The 27,834-nt window shown below is 34.4% G+C and overlaps 1 protein-coding gene across 1 annotated transcript in view; it reads left to right on the top strand.

The window, feature by feature from the left end:
• The window catches only part of LOC120629558 (protein eva-1-like), an 85,908-nt gene that overhangs the window by 17,750 nt on the left and 40,324 nt on the right, over positions 1-27,834 (top strand). Inside the window, exon 2 of the mRNA XM_039898518.1 lies at positions 24,244-24,461. Within this exon, the coding sequence (XP_039754452.1) occupies positions 24,244-24,461 (218 nt within the window). The remainder of the gene's footprint in view (positions 1-24,243; positions 24,462-27,834) is intronic.

Here is a 27,834-nt window from a genome sequence, read left to right as displayed (position 1 = left end):
TAGTTGAAGTCTAAAGAGGTATAGGGCTAACATGTTAGAGGTAGTTATATAAAACCCATGCCTAAAATCAGTTCCTACGCGAATTCGGCGGTAACTAGCCATGGCCGTAGCTTTCACCACAAAAAGATCCATTTATTTAAAAAAAAAAAACAAATTGTGTGTCAACTCTCAGAACTCACTGCTAGCTAGCAGTGAGCTACTGCAATATTTCCATTAGTGGCTCTGGGTGGTACGCAGCGACCCCACCTCGGTAACAATTTTACCCCATTTCTCACTGTAATTGGGGGTGGCATAAATCTGGATTTGCAGAGCAAATGGATAGAGAAAAGAAATAACGTGGCAAGTTGACATCGCAACTATTTTCGCTTTATGAAATTGCTGTCATTTGAACCCCTTTTAGCACGTCACTCACATACGTACGGGAAGCAGTGATATGTTATCAGTGCGTGCGTGTGACGTTTGCGTATTCATAATCGTAATCTTTGGTTCGTTTCGCGTAAGTTGATCGCACACTGCTACACTACATATAGAAGGGGTAGGGCCATTTAAAGCGGGTACCTACTGTTAAAGAAATACTTTAACAGTCTTATATTATAAAGTTGAAAAAGGGTTGAATAATTACTTTTTCCTAGACTATAGTTAAGAAAAATGTTTTTTTTATTTAATTTTTGCCGTTGTTTAGTTTATCTTCCATTCGATTTTCTGTGCAGATCTCCGTTAAATCAAAATAAAATTTATTTTAGATCTCTAAAATATTAAAATCTAATTCGATTTAACGTATTTAATATATCACGTAGTAAAAAGAAAATTATATGTGTTCAAAGGTAGATTAAACCTTTACCTTGTTTACTTACTTAAAAACGTAAATATGCACCAAATATAATTTAAATGCGTTTAATTGGTGCTAATAACGTTTTTCGCATTACCAGTACTGTCAAGTGTGCCGTTTTCACGCCTGTTACGTGTGCTGCAGCAATGTGTGATGAACTACTTAGCTTGTAATAAATTATGAATTATCATGGATCAAACGTAAGGTCATATAGACCTTTTGTTATTTTGTCCCGAAGCATTTTCCATAATAAGAGAAACAGGGATGACGGCACAGATGGCTCTATCGGGATATACCGATATTAGGTTTCGTTAAAGAACTTGTATATTTGTTATTAATATCGCTATGTCGTTCGTTTTTCAGAGATTTGCACCACCTTTAGTTCCGAGATATATAATTATCTTTTTGTACACTTAAAAGTAAATTTTCCTCAAGGTCAGTGCAGATTGTTTGTTGGTCTATCTTTCATGCCCCATCCAAGCCACTCATTGACTTTTGGAATGAAGTTAGTTAAATGGACGTAGAATGCATAGCCCACTTGGTCTCGGAAAAACATCTTATTACTAAAAGTTGTTTACAAAAACATTCGTATTTTTACACAACAAAAATATGCTTCATTTATATCCTAACAGAACAACTAGTTAAATTGATTTTTGGCATATAGATGAACAGACGGAGAACAAAAGCTACTGTTTTTTTTTAATCTTTAGTTTTTTGGGGACTTTATCCTTCTAGACATGCCAGTTTAAGATTAAACAAAATAAGAACCAAATATTACAACTAATACTTACATACTATTTATGATTTATGGATGAGCCGAAGCAACTGAGTCATAGAAGTCCATCGCGATCGCTGATGTTGGGCTACTCAGGGATACTTTTAGCGCTGGCAAAATATCGAATACCCAAGGTTTATTACAGGTCTCACAAGGGCAGCTATACGTGGAATGTTTGCGTGTGTCTAATGCTAGAAATTCACACGTCTTAGTGGAAAGGAACACAAAATTGTTTATACATGCATACTTAAATAGTGCACTGTTATATACTCGAGGTCAGTGTCTCACTCCTCCTAGCTAAGTTTTTCGAATTACCACACTAGCAATGCCGATGGTAAAAGCTAGTAACAAAACAAATAACACGATAACTCAGAATTACAGTACAATTCCTAATCCCACCAACCAGCATTATATTAGCATGGTGAGTCTTATCTCTTAATCCCTTCCTGCAATGAGAGAGGAATATACTACCCTGATTTAGCATGAAGAGTACGTTGTACAAAGTCATGATATAAAAACGGGGGATACATTATATAGACGATTAATTTGAAATTCATTTTGCTCTGTATATTCTTTTCAAGTGACGTCGACAGATTTACGTTCTCGATTCTATTTTTGATGATACAGGAAAAAACTAATTTCCTCGGATGTTGATTTTCGCTGATCCACAAAAATTATGGTTGTACCTACGTATTTCGTAATATCTTATCGTTTACTTATCGATTTTATTAATTAAATAACATTATCGTTTCCTTTTAGAAAGTTATTTAGATATAAATATTAGAATAAATAGTTTCTGCAACATATTTAAGTCTATGCCACGTGAAATGTAGAGAATTACTAAATTCTTCCTATAATACATTTTACTTGGCTTGGACTTGTATGATGTTACAGAAAATTTTTATTTCTTGCATTTTTTTTTTGTCGAAGTCTGTTATTTTTTGTCAAAACCTTACGTTGTAGTATTTAGTAGGTAATGTCGTATCATGCGACATTAAGACAGGATACGTGACCAAAGCAACACATTAGCGCGTCTTCTTCTGGTTTGGTTAACATACCCTAGTTTCCAGCCTGGATAAAAGATAAGGTTTTGACCGAATAAAACCCACTTCTTACTGAAATAAAATATATTAATTATGAATACCATGTCACTTCTGAATAACAAAGCTTTGTAATAATGAAAGTATTATTAAAATCGGTTCTCTAGTTTCAGAGTTTATCGGTTGCAAATGAATATATATATGATTTAGGATTTTTACATAAAACGACCTTCACCGAGATGTTTGTTGAATGAAACGTATTTTATATGTCAATAAATATATTGAATTTTAGTTGTCTAACAAATTTCAGTCCAGGTATGTATAAAAATTAATTAATTTTTTTTTTTAAACATTTTACCGGTTTGATTACTAGACAAATTCTATACCAATCGAAAGTATAGAATATGCAAACGATATATTACGTTACGTTACGTTGCCGGTCACAACTCTCGGGTAACCAGGTAATATATAGATATAATCTATGAGCCAACTTCAAAATATAGTTACTGAATTTAGAGCTAAGTAGTAAAATACGTATTAACCCGTATGATATGTTAGTGTGAACATTGAATCCAAGTCGAAGGATTCTTGAATAGCGTTCCTCGAGAATGACTTCACATGTTTGTTCAACTAACAATGAACCATTTGAGAGCACACTCTATTGTTTGTAAACGGGAAGTTAGCGGAAACTTCAGGCGCTCCAGAAAGTTACAGCACTATATCTTCAAAAGATAAATTCAAAGCAATTGTGTCGTGTTTATTTCTTTTGCGAAATCTATTCTGTTCCATTCGTTGCTCAGATTGGATTTTTCTTACCGATATATTCTATAGTTAATAGCTTTTTTTCCTTCTGCCATACGTAATAAACTAGACTGCTGAGCAATGGAGGTACCATTACATTTGAATAGAGTGCACACTGCTGATTCGTCATACGTTATTACTACTTATGTATCAAAAAAATATTGAACTTTACGAAAGCTTAAGAAAAATAAGGTATACTGTAGGTATACCTTATCATAAAATGAGATTAAAAAACGATAGATGTGATTTTCAATCGTTATTTTTAGGCATAGAATGCTATTCTTCAAAATATAGAATCACTTGCATGTAATTAATACCGTATTGCACTTTTTTTAATAATTTATAGCCTGTTTCGCTCGAGACGATCTAACAACTCTAAAAGTACCTTATACATCGAATCGAAATGTGTTCAGGCATTCACAAAGTTTGGTGGGATAAAGAAACTCATTTTCATACACACATGAATTCTCAATTAATATTACAAAAACTTTTTGACGTCTTTAACATCTAAGCCGCGCCATCTTTTGTTTATCGTAGCGAAAACCTCATGTTTACCACCGCTCCACTGTGGTTATGTCGGACTCCTACCGAATAATACCCCATAGTGTTCCAACCCGTCACCTAGAATCACCTAGAGAACGCTTTGATCAACAAAATTGCCTATATTTTTTTTATAAAAATCCCACGCAGCAAACTAAAGTCGCGCACATGAAGTAATAAAGCTGTAATCTAGCGTTTTATTTCCCTAACATCTTTAGACATGTGTGGTGCACGGGGTTAATAAAACATCTCCCAAGTGCTCCGGGGGTAGTAAAATTTTAATGGTGGACCCGTTGTTAGTTTGTTATGTTCATAAATTTTTCTTATACAACTCTAGGGGAATACTAACTTCCTTAAATAAATAAAAAGTGCACAGTTCAGCCATTTTTTGTTTTCGGAGATATTTTGTGATGTACCGTCTCAATGGTTGCACAAGAGCAGTTTAGTCACAAAATTATTACTCAAAGTATCATCATCTGGGCAAATGCCTCCTGTCATATTGAAATTATATTTTTGGTCACGTAAGTTCAAATATGATAACACGTGTAAAATGCCATTACCATAAATTCAGACCACTCTGAATATTATTTTACCTTATTAATAAATTATGCGGTGTAAAAGGTTCTTGAATGTCAATATTCAAAGTTCTCTTTGCCAGTCGAGGTGCGTTAGCTATTTATAAAGAAATAAATACTTTGCGCGCGTTTACCGTTGCCATCAAAATTTCCTATAAACCTTTGATAAAGTATTGAAGTTCGTGTGACCTCAAAGACTTGCTCAAAACTCTCAACTTTCACTTAACCCTCGTCTAATGTTCAGCTGCGCGTAACACATAAACTGCTTTTGAGGTTTAACTAGAACTGGTATTCGATTATTTGCGTACTCGATTCAAGTTTGTTACTTTGCTCAATTTCTCGTGCACTAAATCTACTTGACTCAATTAGTGCCTGATTAACGAAAGAAGTCTTTAGCGCTGCTTTCATAATTTTTAGTTTGCACATGATTAAAATTTGTCGCGCTAATCATATTATTATATTATACAGCACCTTCACAGTTTATCACTTTTGACATCTTCTAAAGTTTATGACTTCATCCAGTGATGATTATGTCTTAGAAACGCACGCTATGAGCTCAGAAAGCTCAGAATCAGCACGTGGTAGAGAGAGCTTAAAGTATCTCCAAGTGGTCAAAACAGAACGAACAAAACATATATATCTACGAAGCTGAAGTGGATATGAACGGGGAGCATGCCCTTTGCATCGTCACATGAGCATCGTCCATTGGTTATCCACCAATGGACGATGGGGTACTAAGGTGCTTTACCCCCCGCATCGTTAAACGCAGTGTCATTAGACCCCTGGTAGATACACATATACATCACATCAAACGAATTGATGGGCAAGCGACATAAGATCTTGGAATTTAGAACAAAAGTTTTATGTCCAGCGGTGGATATCTAATGGGTCGAGAGCTCCTTCTACATTACTGTTTTCATTTGAATTTTTTTATCTTCTTACTCGTATTTGAGTAGTGGTTTCGTTTTACACCATATCCACTTTCCCAACTTACACAGCGATTTTTTTCCTCGGTACTATGCAGATTCAGTTTCCTACCACGAGTTTAATGTATCATATTGTGGTTTTTTTATATGCTAATAAATGACGGAACAAGACTGTTTACCTGATCGTAATTGGAAAACTATTGAATATAAATATAGAAACACTTCGCACGACTACCTGTCCATCAACCTAAGGAATTGGTGCCTTATTGTGATCTTTTTACCGGAACACAGCAATGCTACTTAGTAACAGAATATAAACATGGCAGTAGTACTTCCCAAGATACACAAAAAGCTCTGATACTACTTTCAAGTTGAACTTTATGTTTGGTCCTTCTTTTATTCTCTTCTTAATAGTCAATTATCTCCCTCTTATTAAAAACTTCGCTTTCGCTTTATTTATAACTCTACTTCTTATTTCAACCTTCGATCTCGCCTTAGTAACCGTCTGGGACTCCCATTTTAAAAAACGAAGTTCTTCGTTACTTCTTTCACCTTTAAAGCTATTATGCTCTGGAACAATCTGCCTGCTGAAATCCGTGAAAGTAATTCCCTTCCTTTATTTAAGAGTCGTCTGAAGGACTACTACCTCTCTTTGAGTGATGGAATTTGAAGTAGATTCTTTATTAACACTCTTGTCACTATCCCGTTCTCTTGCTGTAAGTCCTGTCTACAAAGGCTGCCTGTAAGAGATTGCTTGCAGCAATAAGGCCGCCTTTACATATCTACATTGTTTACTGTATACTCCTAACTGTTTCTTTGCCTGTATGTTATACGTGGAATAAAGTTTTTCTTCTTCTTCTTTGTTCAATTGATAGTGTTCTAATGAATATACCATACTTCCTAAAACTTCATCATCATCAGATCAAACCAATACCGACCCACTTAAGGGGCGCGGGTCTCCTCCCACAATGAGAAGTGTTTAGGCCATAGTTGCTGGCCCATTGCGAATTAGTGGACTTCACAAACTTGAAATGAATAAAACATTTTCCACTTCTGTCTCAACGATTACACTGCCATCAATCGTGTTCGCGAATTGAATTGATAGAATATTGTTGCTCATAATATACTCTAGAGACCATCCGGATTTCAATCCGAATAATAAGACGTATCTTTGGGAATTGTAATGGAATAAAGAAAATTCATCCCGAATATTGTTTAGTAGCTATTCCCCCGAACCTCTGTGCCAACCTGCTTCAAATAAGTTCATTTCATTCGAGTTTTCTTAATTCCAGTGTAAGGATAATATTTTACTTAGTCCAATATTCTTTTATTTTATCCCGCTCTTGACTCCAATCCCACCTGTGTTAAGTGATGATGCAGTCAAACCCGTATACCTAAAGTGTCTCTACGCGGCATTATTGTCGGACAGTGGTAATTAAACCCGGCTAAGTTTGTTGTGGGCTTCTTCTCGGCGCCTTTGAAACCCTGGTAGCTTAAGTTTTAAGTTTACGAATGTAGTTATCGCCATCACTACTCACTACTTTGAACACATTTTGTATGTAATCAACACATCAAAAGGTCATCTATGTGCCTATTTAAATAAAGAAATATTTTACTTTGACTTGAAGCTGAAGCCACCAGAACAGACAAGATAAACTTTTTAAAACCCCTCCTCCCCCTCTTCTTCCCGGGTGTCTTACGAGGCGACTAAAGGGATAATACCGGAGACCGTGAAGCAGCGTTCTCTGTGCTACCATTTATTGCAGTCAACCCGTCTGCCCAGAGTGTTGACTATAGGTAAACCCTCCCGTTGAAATAAACCTTTAGCCCAGCAGTGGACTGTTATAGGCTATTGGTTCTAGGCTATCTTATTTTGTTAATAAATAAACCAGCATCAGCTGTTTATTAAAAAAGTTGGAAGGACTAACTTTAAAGGTTTTTGTTCATTTTTCAATGATGTTTCGTTTTATAAATTTAAAATGCATTTTTCGGAACCTGCGACTCTCTGGCAATCGCGGCCTGAGCGCTTTCTCCAATTAAGCCACAGCTCTCCTTTTGCGATGCCGAAATTAGTATATGCCTTTCACATCAGTCTTATAGCGATTGTAGCGTCATCTAGTAGGAAATGTTGCAGTATCGATCTACTTTTCAAAGTTCCATATTACAATGAGACACAATGAGATGTTTCGTTTTGATTTTATTTCGTTTATCTTGTTTAATATTGTATCTTGGTAAATAATTGTAATATTGTAATAAGGTGTGTGCCGCTGGATCCAAGCGGCTCAGAACCGTGGAATTTGGAACTCCATACAAAAGACCTATGTCCCTATGGACGTCTATCGGTTGATGTGTTGATGATGATGATTGTAATAAGGTGAATTAGGTTTAATTTCTAAGATAAGAGCGCTGACTCGCCATCAAACTGGCTGTCCAGTTTGGTGCGAAATTAAATATAAGGACATTGGTGCATCTAAATTTATCAATAAATTAAAAAAAAAAACCCGAATTCTGTCATAAGATGCACTTCCCTGATCTGTTAACTATTATTTATATTTGGGATGAAATTAAATACGTTTTTTATATTTCAGCTATACTATGTAGCTGCTTGTACAATTTTTAAGCCATCAGTATAAAAAGAGATGGGATAGCCTCCTCTTTGGAAAGAGAAATTAATCCTATCACTGCTTATCCCACTCGTGTATTCAAACCATGTTTCATCAAAAAGGATGTCTAGACTTATTCCACATTTCATGAATAAACTGAGGAAAATACTGCGAGGAAAAAATTGTCATTGTACTTAGTTCTATTTATCTAAGCGAGGTTTTCTGTGAAACTAGTAAAATTTCTTTTTCCGCACAAAGGGGTCAGAAATGTACAACGGCTTTTTAGTGAAAGGATTGGAAAAAAAACTAACATTCTCTTTTTTTTTGCTTGCAACGCAAAGATAGCAACGTGGATTGTGGTTTATTTCGAAACGGTTGGGCCTATTATATACTTACCTATGTAACTGATAGTAATAGGAAAAGTCTTAACATCTTCCGAAAATAACCTAATATCAAAACAGAAGTAGGTAGACTTTATGACGCTATACTTCGGCTTTAGAAACCGCTGATATAATTAATTATAGCTCGGTGATCTTTACAAAATTACGTTAGTAATTATCGATCCTATCGAGTTTTAGGGATTCGTATTGAAACATAAAGGTAAAAAACTTTGAATTAAGTTACGCTACCCCTTCCAATATTGCCTTGAGATATCGGAAACACCAAAAATTAATGTAATACGATCGTCGCCTACATAAGTGACCAGTCATTGAATAACAATAAATAAAATAAAATGAAATAGTAAATGAAATAGGTTACAAGTTGCACATATGAAGCCAACAGGAGTGCTTTGGCACTCGTACTAGGGAGGCCGCAACTTCAAACATTCTTAAATAATAACAAAATAATATGTATATGTGTATGTGTGTGTACGTGTGCGTGCGTGTTGTATACATATGTGTGTTGTGTGTGGTGTGTGTGTGAAAAAATATAATATTATTAACTTGAAAGTTATCATTATCTATCTATCTTTCTACGGCAGTTCAAATTTAATACAATGTAAAAATAATTAAGGGTGCTTTCTTACCAGCTGCACTCAAAAAATAGTCTCACTAGCATTCGAACTGTCGTAATAGAAAAGAGATTGTGTAAATTTTGCGCAAATTTTCAGATGTCTGGCAACTTTACGTAAAATTGAGAACTTTTGTTCAACCTAAAATCGTTCAAGCCTCCACTCACTAGTAGAGAACAAAGCCTACGCCCATTTTGTTTGGACAGAGAAGTTAGCTCACTAACTGTTTAAATAATAGTTCCAACAGCCTTAAGCGTGACTAACTCGGTAAATTAAACTTTGGAGTTAAGTCTAGCTGTTGTTTAATACTGTGTTTAAGTTTGGCATTTGAGAAGAAAAAGTTTGTTTCTTGCGTTAAGTCTCCAGGCACAGTAATATAAATAAATAAATATAAATATACTACGACAATACACACATCGCCATCTAGTCCCAAAGTAAGCGTAGCTTGTGTTATGGGTACTAAGATGACTGATGAATATTTTTATGAATAATATACATAAATACTTATAATATACAGATAAACACCCAGCCACTGAAAAACATTCATGTTCATCACACAAACATGTTCCAGTTGTGGGAATCGAACCCACGGCCATGGACTCAGAAAGCAGGGACGCTGCCCACTGCGCCAGTCGGCCGTCAAATCAATCAGTGGCATATAATATCAAAACAGTGGCATAATACTAAATCAATTGTGGAAATTCTGTAAGGAGACTTATGTCTAGCCTATCTAGAATCTTATATCATCATCATCATTAAGTTATAAACGTTCCCGTGCTGGGTACTTTGGCTTTCTTATAGAGAGGGGTCATTAAAGCATCGACCCTCCATGCTGCTCAATTGCATATACTAACATATTTTTTTACAATAAACCCATCGATCACTAGTTTTATAAGTGATCGATGAATAAACGCCAAAAGCAATATATGGCATGATAAGGGAACCGAGGATTTCGGGATACCTACTTGGTAAAATATGCTGAGCTGTAGAACGACAATCCAATTTTATTTTACCTATATAAATAAATAAAGCTTCAAAGTTTTCCGATTAAATGTAAGGCGGATTCGCATGCAAAGGGTTTTTATTTAAATTTTCCTTCAATATGTGAGCGAGACATTATATATCGTATTTTATTCAAAATTGTAGACGAATATATTATAAGATTGTTCGATTCTTGAATATATAACAGGGACGTAGAGCATATTTACCTATCTAAATTTTAAATAACAAAGAAGAAAAATTTAGACACCGTTTAATTTTTTTTTTTCGGTCTGGAGACCAAAAAGCTGAAATTATTTATTCAGTAAAAGAATAAAATTTAATCCCTCGTTAGTTTACAAAAATTATTAAAATAATAAATATAATAGTGGTTAGTTAAATTACTTTTCAATTTAAACAAAATATTAATAAAAAATTATTTAGTTTAATTTCAATAATCATCATTTATAGGAATTACAAAAAAAAAAATTGTAAGGTTTTGACGGTTTAAGTAAAATTAATTCGATTCTTAGTGTGCACAAATAAAATTCTTAATGTCTGAAGCGATGACCCAGCTAGAAAGTATAGAGATAAAGGAATCTCCACTTATGTCCACGAAAATTAGGTAAATATATTATAATACTACCTATTATTCCTTTTCCGATCACTTAATTAATAAACTGTGCGTTTCAAAATAAATCGCACTAGAAAATATATTGTTTGAGGAGGCAGCGCTAAAGTCAAAAGACACATAAGTAATTTCCAAATGACCGTCAAACCTATATCTATCTCTATGTATAATAATTAATCGTGAAAGGAAAGCTTATTTGTATACCAAACTTCGGCATGTTAAAGACTATTCATATTTCATATCAAACTTGATAGCACAATGAACTTCTAAGCAACAATGTTCAGTGAAACTTTCGTAAATGAAACCCACTATAACATAGACTAAATTTCTCCTTGGTATACCTAATAACATTTTGGAGAGTCTCTATATCTACTAGAAGGTCCAGAAGCGCTTTTAGCAACTTATCAAAGTCAAAGGAACTACACGGGTAGGTATTTAGTTTAAAGCACTTTGTTATATAGATATACATAAAACATTTCCCTGACTGAATTACAGTCAACGCACCTGACGTTGAAGCCAAAACTTGAATTAATTTGCCCAACCTAGGTATTTATTATTAAGGTGCAATATACAAGGTTTTTTTGATAACCTATCTGAAAGTTGGTTTCCATGAAGGTTGTGTAGCTTGAACTTAAAAGCTTGTACTGTAAAACATTTTGAATTATTCAGTTCTTCTATTCCTAGTTGAAAGCAAATTTTATTTTATAAATTTTAAATAATTCCTCCAAGTGTAAATTAAAAAATTATAAAAACCAAACTTAATGTCTGGAATCATTGATGTTACTATTGTTCTGGAATAATATTTTGTTAATCTAATTTTGATTATCCCAAACTGAAACCAAACGTTTACTCAAGTAGCCCAATCACAAACTCTTTTAGAGAAATTACACATATTTTAAAAACTACGAAATCGCTTAGCGGTAGACGTTTGTCGGTAGGGTGGTAACTAGCCGTGGCCTATGAGCCAGACCAGAAAAAACTCAAAAAATATAAATTCCCAATTTACCCCTGCCAGGCATCGAACCCACGACCTCCCACTTCTAAGAGCTGCGGTCAGGAAGCTCATTTCCCATAAAATAGTTGCTAAGACTACTTAAGTTGTCATTATTTGATTTCGCTTGGATTCTTAAAGGTTTTATGACTTGTTTTGAAGTCGTCTAGTGTAACGATTTACTGGAATTATCATCACAATACTCTGTAATAGTCGAAATTAGAATTATTATTTATGTAGTTAAATTGTACTACTTTCATTTTTATACTGTGAGGTAGAGCTAAGTAACACTGTGCTTCTGATTTGAGACAGCTTAGAAACGAACATAAATAATTGTAGATTATAAAGCTTAGTTTAGTCATTAATGCACGTTTTCATTAATCACGAACAAGTCAATGTCTACGTAATTAACGTAAGTAAGCCACCAAGGAGATTCTAGGCATACATCAACAGTTCACCAATAGTTATTACCAAAGAGTTCGTGAACGTTTTTATCTGTACACATCGCCTAAGGCAACCGATTGAGGCGATACGTAGGTACAGTGAAAAGGGCATAATAGCCTAATGCAGGTAGGTACTAAATTAAAATAGTACCGCATGAACTTTCTTGTAGTTGTAATCGTTGCTTTATTAGCAGAACAGTATGTGCTGTCTTAAATAAACATAGGAACGGGTCAAAGACAAAGACCCCATTCATTCAGCGTGAAGTGCTCGCAATAAACGCAAATGATAAATTTAAACAAGTCATTAAACTAGCAAGACTTTGACCAGGGCTATGAACTGATATTACGCTACATTTTAAGCCAATAAGGTAAGCTTACTGCCTCGTTGGTTAAAAAGTACTGGGTTCGATTCCCGGATCGAAATTGTTGAAAACCCACCGTATACCCATTGGTACTTGGCAGGCATTGATACTTCTTGAGAGGAGACCCTGGCCTTGCAGTGAGCCAGTTATGTGTTGATAACGATTATCAAGATGTCAAGGAATTCTTAGTACTCGCGAACTAGCTCGGCGTGAGGAAATTGTATCTGTCCTGCCTTTGTGCCTCAGCAAACAGGTTAAGGTAAAATTTTAATACCAGCTATCCAAACAGACATTTAAACAAACTCTTACTTCCCGTAGCAAGAACTGCATCGTATCGCAAAAATTTATATTGTTTGTCTATTAAACTATACAACGATTTGCCTGAAGATATATAAATAGAACTAATAATAATATGATTGTTTGAACATTTGCCTTCGAAACCGATGTACCTTGACTTGACATTTTAAAAGTGCTGATAGCGCAAGTATACGTCTTATATATTAAAATAAATCAACTTTGTTGCGTAAAGTTTATAATATACATATTATATTCAAAAATCTCCTCGTGCAAAGTCGTACACGTTAGCTAGTTAGTCAACAAATAAAATATACTTAGGGCGCTGTCTTCTTTATCTGAAAGAATCTGCCTTCCAAACCGGCGGTAGTACTACAAACAGACAGATTGGATGTTTCAAAAGCGCTTGTATTAAGGCTACTTGAAATAAATGAATTTGCGTTTATTCTTCGTGGTCCCTGCAAGAGATACAATGCTGCCGAATTAAAAATGTATCAAGTCGTAATACTTGTAACGTACAGTCTTATTCAATAATTTTAACAGTGAGCTACGATTATAACATGTTCTAATTTTTCATCTTTTCTTATTCTTTCTTTAATATCATGTTCTTCAATGAATTAAAATGTTCGTTAAACAATCAATATAATCTAAACTATCGCAAGTTTCAAACACTCGGAGTATAAAGCTAAAGACAAAGAAATAATTACAATGTGTATTATAAATCTGAACAAGCCATTAAACTAGACGTACGTACATATGTCCACAGCTGCACTCTTTATGTTTTTCAACGTAATGACTCTAAATCACTCTGGGTCGCTTCCATTGACCATGTACGTTGGTAGTCGTAAAATGTTTTGATGGCATCAGCCGTACATTCCTCGAACGTTAATGTCACGCCATCCCTTACTCTGTCAGGGTTTTTTTCTTTGACGCACGTAAAACGATCTCCTTAGAGTGATTCCTGGGAACATAAATAATACGGTTCACCACGCTCGACTTCAAAAGGGAATGTATTGTTCGTTTAGCCAAACACGTTTTTGTGGGGCTTACACGAACAAATGTAAGACTTCCTTTGATGCTCGTAAGTGTTATGAGGAATACAATTTATTTATAACTTTGTCTTTTAAGTGACTGTTATGTAAATAAGCATTCAAGAGTTTCTCGCAGTTATGAACGCTTTATTTATTGGATGTGCTTAATGAAACCGATTTTTTAATTTTACTCTCACCTCTGTAAGATAATCAATTGGTTCAGAAAAATTAAAAAATCGATCAAAAACATTTGATAGGGCTAAACGAGCCATGGCCAAGGGATGTATGCTGCAGAGGGCGTACGCAACAGTTGGAGTGAATTTTTTGTTCGTTTGTTTGAAAACTTTTTTGCACACACACATTTTATACAAAGTAAACACATATAATACAGAAGAAACTTGGAATAGAAAATTACGCTTGCAAAGGCGGTCTTATCGCTAAAGCGATCTCTTCCAGATAATGACCTTCGCGTACTTTGCGACAGTCTAGCTTGCCATCCGTCCACCAGTATCGTCATGCAATGCATCATAGAAATAGGAATCATAGAAAGGGCTGAACAATAATCGAAACGTTTAAACATAATTATGTTAAAAAAGTAGGTAATGCATATATACATACAGCCACTGAATACAAAGAAGTCTTAGAATTTTCTTTTGGTACTTTATTGGTTGACACAATACCCGAATCCAAAAAATACATTGATTCCATGACGCTAAGACCACAAAATGTATTATGTGAAAAATTATTCTCTTTACGGCCCGCTATATAATAAAATGGGAAGAAATAAAAATGAGTTACTATTTTCCTTTAATACCGCAATTTCTACGCCTTCGTGGCTCCCTTTATTAATTCCACGGCGACATGAAAGAAATATCTTTACAAAGGGTAGGTACCTATTACGACGCCACTTTTTTTTCTATTTCAAACTTAAATACTGCTAATTTCAAATATAAACATGACACCTAGATTCTGTTAGGTCCTTTTGGGTAATTTTCACTTGTTACGCAAATTAAGCTTACTTTGCTTTACTCCGCGAAAGGCAGTAGAATCTCTATGGTGTAAATTATGATAAGTAATTTTATTTTTAGCGTATTGGGTAAGAGCTTGACTTCACTTTTGAGGGCCGAGTTCGAATCCCAGCTCGCAAATTGTGCGTTTTAATTAATTAAAATATCACTTGCTTTAACGGTGAAGGAAAACATCGTGAGGAAACCTACATGCCTGAGAGTTTTACATAATGTTCTCGAAGGTGTTCCACACACCTTCGAGAACATTATGTAAAACCGCACTGGGCCAGCGTGGTGGACTACAGCCTTAACCACTTCTCATTGTAGGAGGATACCCGTGCTCTGTAGTGGGCCGGTAATGGTTTGATGTGATGATTATAATTTTTTTAGCCTAGACGCATATAAATAATAGAATGTTTGCACTTTGTTTGTTTAGCAATTGTTATTCTTACATACATCTTGCGATCAAGCTATATGAATCTTCTTTTCTTATCCGCTTGGCTGGTATTTGGAACGCCCTGCCGAGTGCTGTATTAACTAAGTCTTACGACCTGGGTATCTTTAAAACAAGAGTGAATAGGAATCTTCCAGGCAAGAGCGTCCTATCTTAGGCCACATCTGCACTTTCCATCAGGTGAGATTGTGGTAAAGCGCTGTCTATTACCAATAAAAAAAAATTTTTTTATTATATAAAACGTAAGCTTGTAGAATAACCCTGTCATAATATTAAGGATTATAGGTATGATATAAAAAGGTTGTGTATGAATTGATCTAACTTCATAGCTAAATATTAATTCGACTGCGAGATGGTAATAACAAAAAAAAACCTGGCTAAGTCGGTAGTGGCTCTTCTTAGACCAAGGCGCGTTTGGAACCCTACTATCTTCAGTTTTAAGTTAATGAATTTAGCTATCACCATCAACTAACTAACTTTATAAGTGCCTGTGATAAGGTCTACATGAATAAAACATGTTTGAATTCTGAAAAATATCTTTCTAGTTAGCGGTTGAGATGTGAGTTAGTAACAAATTAACAGACTCATTTTATCATTTAAAATAAATAAAAGTATGACACTGCTATTTCGGAATACTCAGATAGCTACTAGTACTAATATACGCTCTTTTAAAGTTACAAACTCTAATGTGTGACAATGTTAAAGCTGGCCTACTTAAATTAGAGAAGCTTGTTTAGAAGCTTTAATTACATCTTAGACGGCCGACTGGCGCAGTGGGCAGCAACCCTGCTTTCTGAGTCAAGGCTATGGGTTCGATTCCCACAACTGGTAAATATTTGTGTGATAAACTCAAATGATTTTCAGTGTCTGGGTGTTTATATGTATATTATAAGTATTTACTCGTATGTAAATTATTCACAAAAATATTCATCAGTCATCTTAGTACCCATAACACAAGCTCAGCTTACTTTGGGACTAGATGGCTATGTGTGTGTGTAGTATATTTATTTATTATTATATCTTTTAATAGAGAAGAGGCGTATGCCCAGCGTATGGCTGTTCATTAGGAGGATGACTCTCGACGAACCTCAAATGCAAGCGCCGCAAAATTGTATAGATATAATATATAACAGAGTTTTTACGGCCCTTATGTGTTTGAGCAGTTTCAGCAGCTGCAATCGCTTTTTTAGGACGTACTCGGTAAGTCAGAGCATGCTAACGTAGCAACCCACGCGAACGCACATACCATCGACCCTGGTTTTATAGTCATACCGTCTGTAGGTATATGTGTGTGTTTTTTGTCTCAGAGCACTATTATACTGGATAAATTAACTAGAGGTCTGGGCAAGACGTTAAGCAATATGTGTCAAAAGATTTAGGAGTCAAAAGATTTGTTATTCATCGAGGTTAACACTATAAATAAAATTATAACAAAAAGTCTGCGTTGCCTTGCTTAGGGCGGGGTAGCCGTGAATAATGACTGAAAACAGAAGCTCCTTGGAGTTGCCTAATAAATATTTACGAGCAATATAGAGTTGCTAAAATTCAGTTAATGATTGTTGGAAATTGAAATAGCTCCAATCTAAAGTCTAGAGAGTCTTGAGCGGTAATTATATACTTTCTTTCTTTTGTCTCTTTCATAAATATAATAAATTTTGCACATTAAAGACTCTTTTCTTTCTCATCATGAACATTGAGATCTCCGATGTTATCTTCTCTCTTAGTAATTTGTACTAACGAATATAATAATTACGAGATGAAACTTGTGAGATAAAAATTGATTTATGAATAGAATTTTAAATTTGATATTCCCAAAGAACCTCAATAAAATAAAATTCTGAGAGTACTTCTTTATTGAAGAGGTCACTGAAACAGTTAAGAATCAAATATTTATTTTCTTATTAATAGATTACATAGATTTTACGTGATAAATGATTAAGTCAAATAGATTTGGTCGGAGTTTAGGCAAGTTTTTTTTTTATATTTTATATTAACCATAGGCCAGCGCTTGGCGACAATCATGCCCGTTGGAAAGCAATGATGAGGTCTAGGTTGACGCACGCTTGCCTAAAAAGCCAATTCACTCGAGCCTTGAAGGTACTCAAATTATACGTGGCAGGAAACACAGAATAACAAAATTACACAGTAAATTATTATTGTATTCCTGGACGACGAAAACTGTCTCTTACTTAATTTATCATAAGAGTGTCTGTTTTAAAAAGTAACAGTGTAACCATTGAAATAAATAAATAAAAAATCTTTGCGATCTATGATTAAACCTTCAGGTAAAGTCAAAATTAATTTATTCAAGTAGTCCTAATAATATAAGCTCTTTTGAAACGTCAAGTATGTATGTTTATTGTGAATCTACCATCGGCTTGGTAGGCTTATTTTACTAGTTAGCCGGTAAGAAACTTAGCAGTGGCTCTTTTTAGACATATGTATATATTATTACTAAGTAGATGTGCACTGCAAATATACAAACGGCCGACGGCCGATCGGCGCAGTTTGCACTGCCCTACTTTCTGAGTCCAAGGCCGTGGGTTCGATTCCCACAACTGGAAAATGTTTGTGTGATGAGCATGAATGTTTTTCAGTGTCTGGGTGTTTATATGTATGTTCTAAGTATTTATGTATATTATTCAAAAAAATATTCATCAGTCATCTTAGTACCCATAACACAAGCTATGCTTACTTTGGGGCTAGGTGGCGATGTGTGTATTGTCGTAGTATATTTATTTATATTATTTACAAACCTATGATATTAGTGTTGATAGTATTTTAACATATAAAAACATTAATACATCGTGTGGGCGAATAATACATGTATTCTTTCCCTTGGAACTTTAATTAACAATTATTAAAAGCTTCAATCACCTTAACATTTCCAGTCGCAAATGACCGTCCCGGGAACCTACTTTCGTTAGACTATATATAAGTCGATTTCGCTTTATATTATAACGGCAGGAAAATGTATACACCCACACGACAAAGATAAATGGTGTGCTAAGTATATCTACTTCGTTCGTGTTTAATTATTTCGTAAAGCACCCCCTTAAGTAGGATGCATGTTAACCGCAGCGGAACAGATGCTCGTTGTTTGGTACAAGTGGGCAATACCGCTGATACTTAAAAAGATTCCTATTTTAAGAGCCCCATAAAGTAGTTTCACATTATGGTTTAAAGTATATTTGGATCAAATTCAAAAATAGTAAAAAATAACTTTGTCTGGCTGGAGGCTTTGGCGTGGCTAATTACCACCCTAGCAATAAAGACGTGCCGCTAAAAGATTGTCAAAGGAGCAAAGAAGCTTTCCGGTACGATGCCGCGTTTTTTAAATATCAACCATACCTGATAGTAAGTGATGATGCAGCCTAAGATGAAGCGCGCTTGCCTAGAAGATGCCTATCCACTCTTGATTTGAAGGCACCCAGATTATAGGTATCGGGGAAGACGGAAGATGGGACGGCCCGGGCCCGGGCCGGGTGTGGATCAGAAAGGAAGAAGCAAAACACTTCGTACGTGTTGATGGTATTTCAACAACTTAACGGTGCAGATTCTTTCGGTACCTCGCAGTTCGATGGTAGAAAGGAGATGGTTTAACCAAATCGAATAGCTCCTGAGAACACTCTCCGAAATGTATCTTATAGAAAGAATACAGCTAGACAGGCAACCTTGCGCCGGTGTTCAAGGCGTTGAAGTCTACTGACTACAAGGCCATTCTCAATGAGTCTCATCCATCAGGTGAGATTGCAATCAAGGGCTAACATGTAGTGCTACAAAAACATTATACTTCACTTATATTTATAAATAAAAAAACTAATAAAAAGCTCATGTATATGTAACCTAGATGTTATTTTTATAATATTGAGCTAAGTATACATTTATTTATCTTTTATTCAATCTTATTTATACACATTATACACAAATCCCATAAATTCAACTATTACCCTACTTAACTAATGCCTTACTTTAAATTTTAAGTTTTAAATTATACTTTAATACACTTTTAAAGCCCGGGGACATAATTATAAAGTTTTTATTTTAAAAGCACTTTCGGGAACTTTAAAGGCTTTTTTTTTTAACCGAACAAATTCCACGAGTATAATATTCATACAACACTGACTGTGAATATATATATCTATCCTTGAATAATGGTTTTTTTTATTCAGATGACTTCTGCAAACTATTTGCAAGGTTCACCAGCTATGTACCCAAAATATCATTAATTTATTTCAATTTTTTGGCGTCGTAGGTAAAAAAAAAATTATCGCCAAATATAGCTGTCTCTTTTCACCTGGACCATATGTCAAAAGCGTAGTCGATCATTCGCCACGTGCGCCCTATTACGCCTCTCTTCGAGTATGAAATACGAGTACTCTATAAATAGATGACATACCCTTAATGACCCGTTGTCTTAATGACTGGGCCCGAGGGGTTCGAACAGTTGGCTGTTGTAAATATTTTTATCCCACAACTTTTATTATCAACAGACGCTCAGTTGTGTGTGGCCACGATAAAGTTCGATGGGTTTCGACGTGGATTGCATTGCTGTCTAAATTTAACAATATTATAATGTCGAGGAGTTTGTAAAAGGTAGAGTAGTCGTCGTAGTAGTGAAGCTCTTTGAGACAGAGCAATTTGTTGCAATGCTGTGTTCGGAAGGGTTTTGTAGCTGGTGTAATTACAGGTACATTTGGCTTAACACCTACGCCCCCCCAGGTTGATGATTAAAAAAATGTTTTTTTTAGATATATAATATAATGAAATATGTATTTTATGGGTATATGTATATACGCACCACCTAACTTTTTTCTGTAACTGTTTTTTATCTTCGCCATTGGTTACCTGGAAGAAATCCTCTTATAATATTAAGGATTATTTAAACGATAAAAAAGCTTGGGTTTGAATTGCCAGGACGCGTTTGAAACCCTCGTAGCTTTAGATTTAAGTTGGCGAACGAAGTTATCACCATTCCGTTACAATTATGTAAACAAATATGTATGAACGCTTCATAAGTGCCTGTGATAGGCCTACATGAATAAAGAAATTTTGAATTTGAATTTGAATTTGAAATCGCTATGTAGCGATAAGGCCGCCAAATTGTATACGTTGTTTTGTTATACTTTTCTTTTTGTTCTATGTATTTTGTGTGGTGTGCAATAAAAGTATATTCATTCATTCATTCAAAAAATAAAAGGTGATAGCCTAGTGGGTAAGACTTCGACCTTTTTTTCGGGGTATCGTGTTTGGATCGCACACCTCTAATTTTTGAGAGTTACGTTCGTTTTAAGCAATTTAATATCACTTGGGTTAACGGTAAAACAAAACATAGTGAGGAAATCATATAGATTTCCTGTGTGCTGCATGTGTGTTCTCCATTAATTGCCCAAAGGTGAATGAATTTTACCGATGCTTACTTGGCCAACTTGGTGGACTACATTTATCTTCAATCTGCTCAGACCTTTACTCAGTTGTGGACCTGTAATATGGAGTTTGTAATCCTCTAAGAATTTACAATTAATTAAGAAAAAAAAAAAGTAACTTTATTATTTTTTATTAAGTCTAAGCGTTAACGAACCCTCAGTTAAACACTCATTATTATAATCGTAGAATCTAACGTCTAAGGAAATATTATTTTAAAATTACATTTTATTTCACGGACCTCGATTTCCTAAAAATAACATTAAATGAGTAAATTATTAAACTTTGAATAACTATAACTTGATAATCAATTCAAACAATTCACTATTCAGTAAATTTAACAAAATCTTGCGCACATAAGCGCAACATTTTGTTGAATTGTTTAGAATTTTTTTAATTTGCTCCCAATACTTATTTAACTTAATGAAAAGTTTGCATGAAATAATTCAAGTTCTATGTGCTGCATAGCGAATGTTTGTGACTTTACGCTACACCTCAGTCTTGTTAAGAGACTCAGACGGTGACAAGAGAATTTCCGGTGTCTTAGCCATTATCAGAGTATAATAATTACGAAACAATATTGAAATAATACTGTTTTTATTTCATTAAGTTAAATAAATGTCAAATCAGATCCAACGATGTTCTATGATAGCGCACTCAAAGGAGTCCAGAGCGGTGGCATAACAGAGCGTCATGCCATTTTACGTGACTGCATACAGGTTAATTTCACTGCTAAGGGCACCAATAGATGTTTTATTTAAAAAAACGTTTTTTGTTTTACTAGTTATCATAACAACACGGAACCGACGGACCGTGGTCATAAATTTAAAATGATCAATCGCAGTTCGGTAGTCTCGTCGGACCTATGAATCATATACTTATCGAACAGAATAAATTGATAGATTCCCTCTTCCGTGGCACGGAAAATATCGGTAGGTAGTATAAGGTCATTATTGAAAAAGTGAAAATAGCTTCCAGATGGCAATCGATCTAAGTAAAACTTGATGGATCGCCCAATTTGGATTTGATTAATGAGCAAATAAACACTGCCGAAATACTAGCATTTTTTTTTATTTAATATCAGTTAGATGAATGATGAACAATTTGTAACAACGTGGGTATATAAGCAGATTTTTCAAACATAAAACTAAGTTTTGTAATTTGTATTCAGGCTGTAAAATTTGATTAATTGCTGGCCACATCAGTCCACTCTCATAGGAGAGGGGGTTTAAGAGCGTGACCTGCCACGCTGCTCCTTTAATGTTGAAAGTTGGGCTAAAAAACTTGTAAGATATTATGCACGTGATAGTCCCGGAAAAGAGAGACAACGCCTTCTCGGTAACTATTTTTGCATGCATCCATACAAACTATTAAATATACCATACAATACGGTAGTTTTTGTTTTGTAATGACAAAGTAATTTGCATTGTAATATGATCTATAAATGAAGTTGTCTCTATCTAAAACAAACACTTTAAAGCTTCATATGTAAAATACAAAAACACTATTTTTAAAAAGCTAACAAACATTATGATAGGTCTATTATCAACCCCACTTTACCATCTAGAAGAGTTACCCTGAAAATATTTTTTTCAAAATTTTGTTTTACCAATTTGTCGGTGTGTCTAATTTGTGTATGTATAAATCTATGCGAAAATTTAGCTTTCTACTTAATCCTGTAAACTAAGCTGCAGGCGGGCAGACAGACAGACGAACGATTTTACTGTTTAAACTAATCTATATGAAGAATGCTAAGAAGCACCTATCTTAAATAGGCTGAAGAAAACCCTCAAAATCAATGGGAAAAGTCCAAAGCCTTAAACGAAATTAGAGCAGTCATAAAATTTTACGAGGCAACAAAGAATGATTTATTATGAGCGGAAAACTTTCAAGGACATTTCGTTCGAACAGCAAATTGAAAAGTTAAATGACAAATTTCCCCAAAGTATGTCCACGGATGTATGCATGTTAATCCGAATGTCCGGACGTGATCTGTTTCAGTTAGTCCTGATTAGCACTACGATGTCGCTATTTGCATAATTTCAATTGGCTCTCCGCAAACCCTCAAAGGTAAAGGAATATTTGCCTACCGACAATCTACGGACACCGATGGTGCAGTCTGGGATAAGGTTTACATTTTGAGTGTTTTCTACTACTATTTATTTTCGTGATAAACACTATTGGAAGAAAATTTAGGGGGTTTACTGAGGTTTAAGTAGCTAGGCTTGTTTATTTTGCGTACTTTCATAGTGTGATGTCCTACCAGATCTTTTATAGAGCAAAATAGCTATACTTAAACTTTACTATAAAAAAATAGGTATACTTACTGTAGCTTCTCAATATATTTATAATAATATGTATAGTATTATAGTTATTATATGACAAGAATTAATCTTCATAAACGACTAACAAGATATGGTCGTGAATTAGTTTTATATAAATATGGGCGAAGCGTTTTATTTAGCACTTGACTGCAATCTTAACTGCTGATAATATCGCCTAAATGGGAGCAAGATCACAATTTTCGAAGTCTACTGCTGAATATAGGCCTTTTGTAAGTTTTGATACGGTTTTGTGCAATTTTGCCTAGTACTCTTACTTGCGTATTTTATTAAGACTAATAAATAATTAAGATGCTAATTCATATCATATAATTTATCTAAACAAATAATAAATATATATTTTTTAATTTCTGTTAATCTTTTTAACAGCTTTTATATTTATTAAAAAGCGACCTCATATTTTTATTTATTTCTCTATCTTTATGAATTTTTTAATACCAAATACCGGGTAAACTAAGCTCAACTGCCCACGCAGTCAGTAAAATTAGACAGATTACTGACGTTGGAATAGATAGGCTTGTTTATTTTGCGTACCAACTTTCATAGTGTGATGTCCTACAAAATCTTGTTATGGGGCAAAACTGCTTATATTTATAACAAACATCTTTCAAAAAGTTGATATAAACAATCTATAACAAAAAATGGTCGTAATTTGTTTTATTTGCACATCGTCTGCGAAAGGTACTAAAGTCATTTGTGGCATTGAGTATACGGTTTTTTAATATGATACCTAAAGTAATTATGGACCTACCAATGCATAAGTTTAAAGAATATTTTTCTAATTTATTACAGTGAGGTTACTATACAATTCATGGATTTCTTAGAGACAAGTTGGCTTGGAAGAATCCGGCTACGCTTTCATTTCTCACAAGATGAAATGTTAAAATGTAAAATATAAATTATGTTGGAAAAGAGCCTACTTGAAATAAATTAATTTTGAATTCTCAAAATTGCTTAACCTCAGCTTTTGTATTTCCAAGCAATCGTACTCTCTAGACAAATCAAAGTTTTTTTAAGATACGATAACAAATAAACTGCCAAGTCAATTCGAACTGGGCTCAAAGTTTTACCAGAATAATATAGTAATGCCATTTATAAAAATATAAAATTATTCAATTCTTATATTTTTTATGAAATATTTATTAGTTTTTTCATATTATATTTATTTAAGACTTTTGTCCCCAGAGTTGCTCCTTGGAACACTCCGAACTCACCAGAAAGCTGCATGTGACGAAGAGATGGTGACTCTAATATGTCCACGGGGTACAACTATTAGTATACAAGTAGCACAATATGGGACGTCTGCGTCACAAAGCTCTTGTTCATCAGAGCTGACGGAGTACCAGCCTGTAGCTGTTGAAGTTGTTGGAGACACATCGTGCACGTGGCCAAGTACTTTACAGGTAATTATAGCTTATATTATTTACATATAACCTGTAAAATTTAAGTACACAGACTAAACTAAACATAATTATTGACAAGTCTACAAATAAGTCCCGCCTAGGCTTGGCTATAATGAACATTGTGAAAAGGTAGAATTACTTTAAGATATACCGAGAGCTAAGTTTAGTTTTGCTAATACTTAGTTTTGAAGATATGCTTACACCAGAATTGGAACCAATGCCAGTAACTAAGACGGCCTCGCGGTCGCAATTATTGTGGTCGTTCTGGTACGTTGTCGAGTAGAAAACTATTCGGGTTATAGTTTTAATATAACTGTCATGACCCTAACAGGTCAGCTAGCTACCATCTTTGATTTCAGTGAAGGGGTAACTTTTAGCCGAATAATAAAAAAGGCAACGCCTTGAAATAAATCTTCATCTTATGCCTATTAATGCCTTGAAGGGAAGAAATGAGCTACGACCCTCAAAGCAGCTCAGATACAGGTTGATGGGCTTTAACGATTAGCTATTTAAATAACTGGGATCGACAGCTAAAACCTAATGTCAAAAATAATGGAAAATTAGAGCATGACTATGATATGAAAATTGTAGACTGACTTTAGCTACTTTTAATATTTAAATTTTGCGGGTATTAAGAAATTCTAGTACTACAAACTTGCGTACATCAGTAATTAATAATTATTAATAAATATAATACTGTTCTGCAGCCTTTACAGTACAGAGACCGACCACTAGTACGAACCATTAATAGTGTTTGAATATTTAAGGCGAGCGAAGCTTACCTACTAGTAAACGAGTTTACAAGTAGGTACTAAGCAAAGCTATAACTTTCACAAACTCGCCAAATTCTGGTATCACAATTCCTATGCTTTCAAATCTAATAAAAGTATCAATAAATTTGTATCTTAATCTAGAAAGATCTCTTTAAATATATCATACTAGCTGATGCCCGCGACTGCGTCCGACTTTTGTTTGTATTTTTTTTAAGTTGTGTATTCTTGTTAAAATATCGGGTGTAGTTCTTAAAAATAACTTTTTCAATTAAGTGTATCTCTATTAATAACTGTTTTTTTAGGTGTAGTTCTTATAATATTTTTTTAACTCGCTATAGCTTTTGTATAAAATGTCCGATTGGAATGAATAAAAACGTATTTTACTGCTATATAAATAAAAATAAACCTGGATAATAAAATAACTTATGTTTATTCTAATCTCCATTTTTTTTTATATAAATTATAGCCTATGATACTTCGCGATAGTTTATCTATCATTTAGCGGAGAAATGGTTAAAGTCAGTCCAGTACCTACTTATGGAGCCTCTTTATAATATTAGTATAGATAGGTATAATTTTAATATAGATACGGCTACATATTTTGACTGCCGCCTGTTTGTGTCTATTATAGTTTTATGAGTTATCCTTTGCAATTTTGCATTCTGGAAATTGTCATAGGCTACATAATGCCTGAAATAAATGGGCACTCTTGGGTTAACCCATCATAATATTGTATCTATGAGACCGGTTACTTTGAATAATTTTAAGAAGTTTTTCATTTGGTATAGATTCAATTTGGGATTTTGAATAGTTGCCGCCTTCCACGATTTTCACTCGCACCTTACGAATTTTTAAAGTTTTTGTATTAACTTCGTGCGTGAGTCTAAATACTTTTTGTAAGTTAATTACGATAACTTTTTTTCGGTTTGAAGTTGGAAGTAGTGACAAGAAACTGATGATAGCGGATTTAGTTATGGAAATATAAGATTTTTGTCAGTTTTAATCTTGTTAAAAAACACGAAATAATTCATCATTACTTTGATTGTTTAATGAATATAAAAAAAATATCTAAAAAAGAGCATATGAACTATTAAAAAGCATTGTTTTCATAAAGGTTATATTATTTAAATATATAACAATAATTGGAAGTTAAATTCAAGTCACTGGTGCGTGGCAGGTTGAAGATTACAGCAATGAATATTCATATTATACAGTAACAACAACACAAAGTAAACAAATAAGTGTATTGTTTACTTTATGGTTATCCTTACCTTTCTCATATATAACTTTCTCGGAACTTAGTTTGGGTTGTTAGGCACGTTATAAGGTCATGTTTACCTTAGCGGAGTGGAGTTCGCCAGAGGTAACTTGTATAGCTTTAATACCTCGGTGTGGTAACGTGTATCTAAAAGGTTTAAACCCCACTTTTCAGGTAACTAACGTAAACGTCTAAACTTTTTGTTAAAGTCAAAACTCAGTGTCAATGCCCTCATTTAGCGTTATCTTTGGCAATCAACTTCTTATTTTTATTAATTCCACTCATTTCTCCTTATCTGCAAGTGAGATATGGTCTAAGATGGTAAAGGAAAAACCTGTTAGGGGTATAGTAGTTGAATTAAAGTCATACCTTTACCCAGTTTTATTTTACCATACTATTTTTGAACAGAAGGCGCTACTTTGTGGTATTCCATTTATGATAAACTAAAAGGAACATCTGTAGGCTAGTACGTTGTATTTTATAATTTCTTCAATCTGTATAGTCCACTTTAAACAGATCTTCCGCGATGTTCTCCCTCACACGTTTCGCTCCGACAACAGAGCATCCTCAGGAAATGTTGACTTTATGATAAATAATTGTTATGATGACAGAGACTTAGCAATTTTATTTTTAATTCAAAAAGTTTGTGATTATGAGTTGGTAGCGGGCCAGAGTATGGTAGTTATATTTATAACCCGTACCCCCCATCGGTTTGAACTATGCAAAATGGTACCGGACCGCTAAATCGCTTAGCGGCACATCTTTGTCGGGTGGGTGGTTTCTAGCCACGGCCAAAGCCTAGCACAAGACTAGACCAGAGAAAATTTCGAAATTATAAATTTTCAAATTGTCGCTGCCGGGAATCGAACCCTAGCCAATTCACTTAAAACCACGGCGCTCACCGCTACGCCAGGGAGGTCTCCAACTATTCATTGATTCAAGATTGAAGAAATTATAAAGTACAACGTACAGATTTTCCAGCTTTTTGCGCATTATAGAAAATAAAGCTGAATATTTATTCTATGTTTTGCTGTTTTTAAGTGTTTATGGATTAGAATAAAATCAGAGACAGACTGCCCGGAATAAACAGAGCTAGGTACGAATATAATATAACTAAGTGGCACTAATACAGTACAAAAAAACTCGAGAACCTACGTGGCTGAGAATTTGCATACGACCTCTTGGCTTATCTTGTTCAACACTTGACCCCCTTCGTGTCGGTGAAAATGGCTCTCAAGTGGCAAACGTCTTTCGAGAATTTTCTCTCTTGTCTTTGTTATAAAAGATTTTGTTTTTGTCTATTATTATCTGCCTACTGAGAAATGAAATACCAAGGGGTGAT

This window comes from Pararge aegeria, chromosome 14, assembly GCF_905163445.1.
Source record: "Pararge aegeria chromosome 14, ilParAegt1.1, whole genome shotgun sequence".
NCBI classification, from domain to species: Eukaryota; Metazoa; Arthropoda; class Insecta; order Lepidoptera; family Nymphalidae; genus Pararge; species Pararge aegeria.
This window is presented reverse-complemented; position numbering and strand designations above follow the sequence as displayed.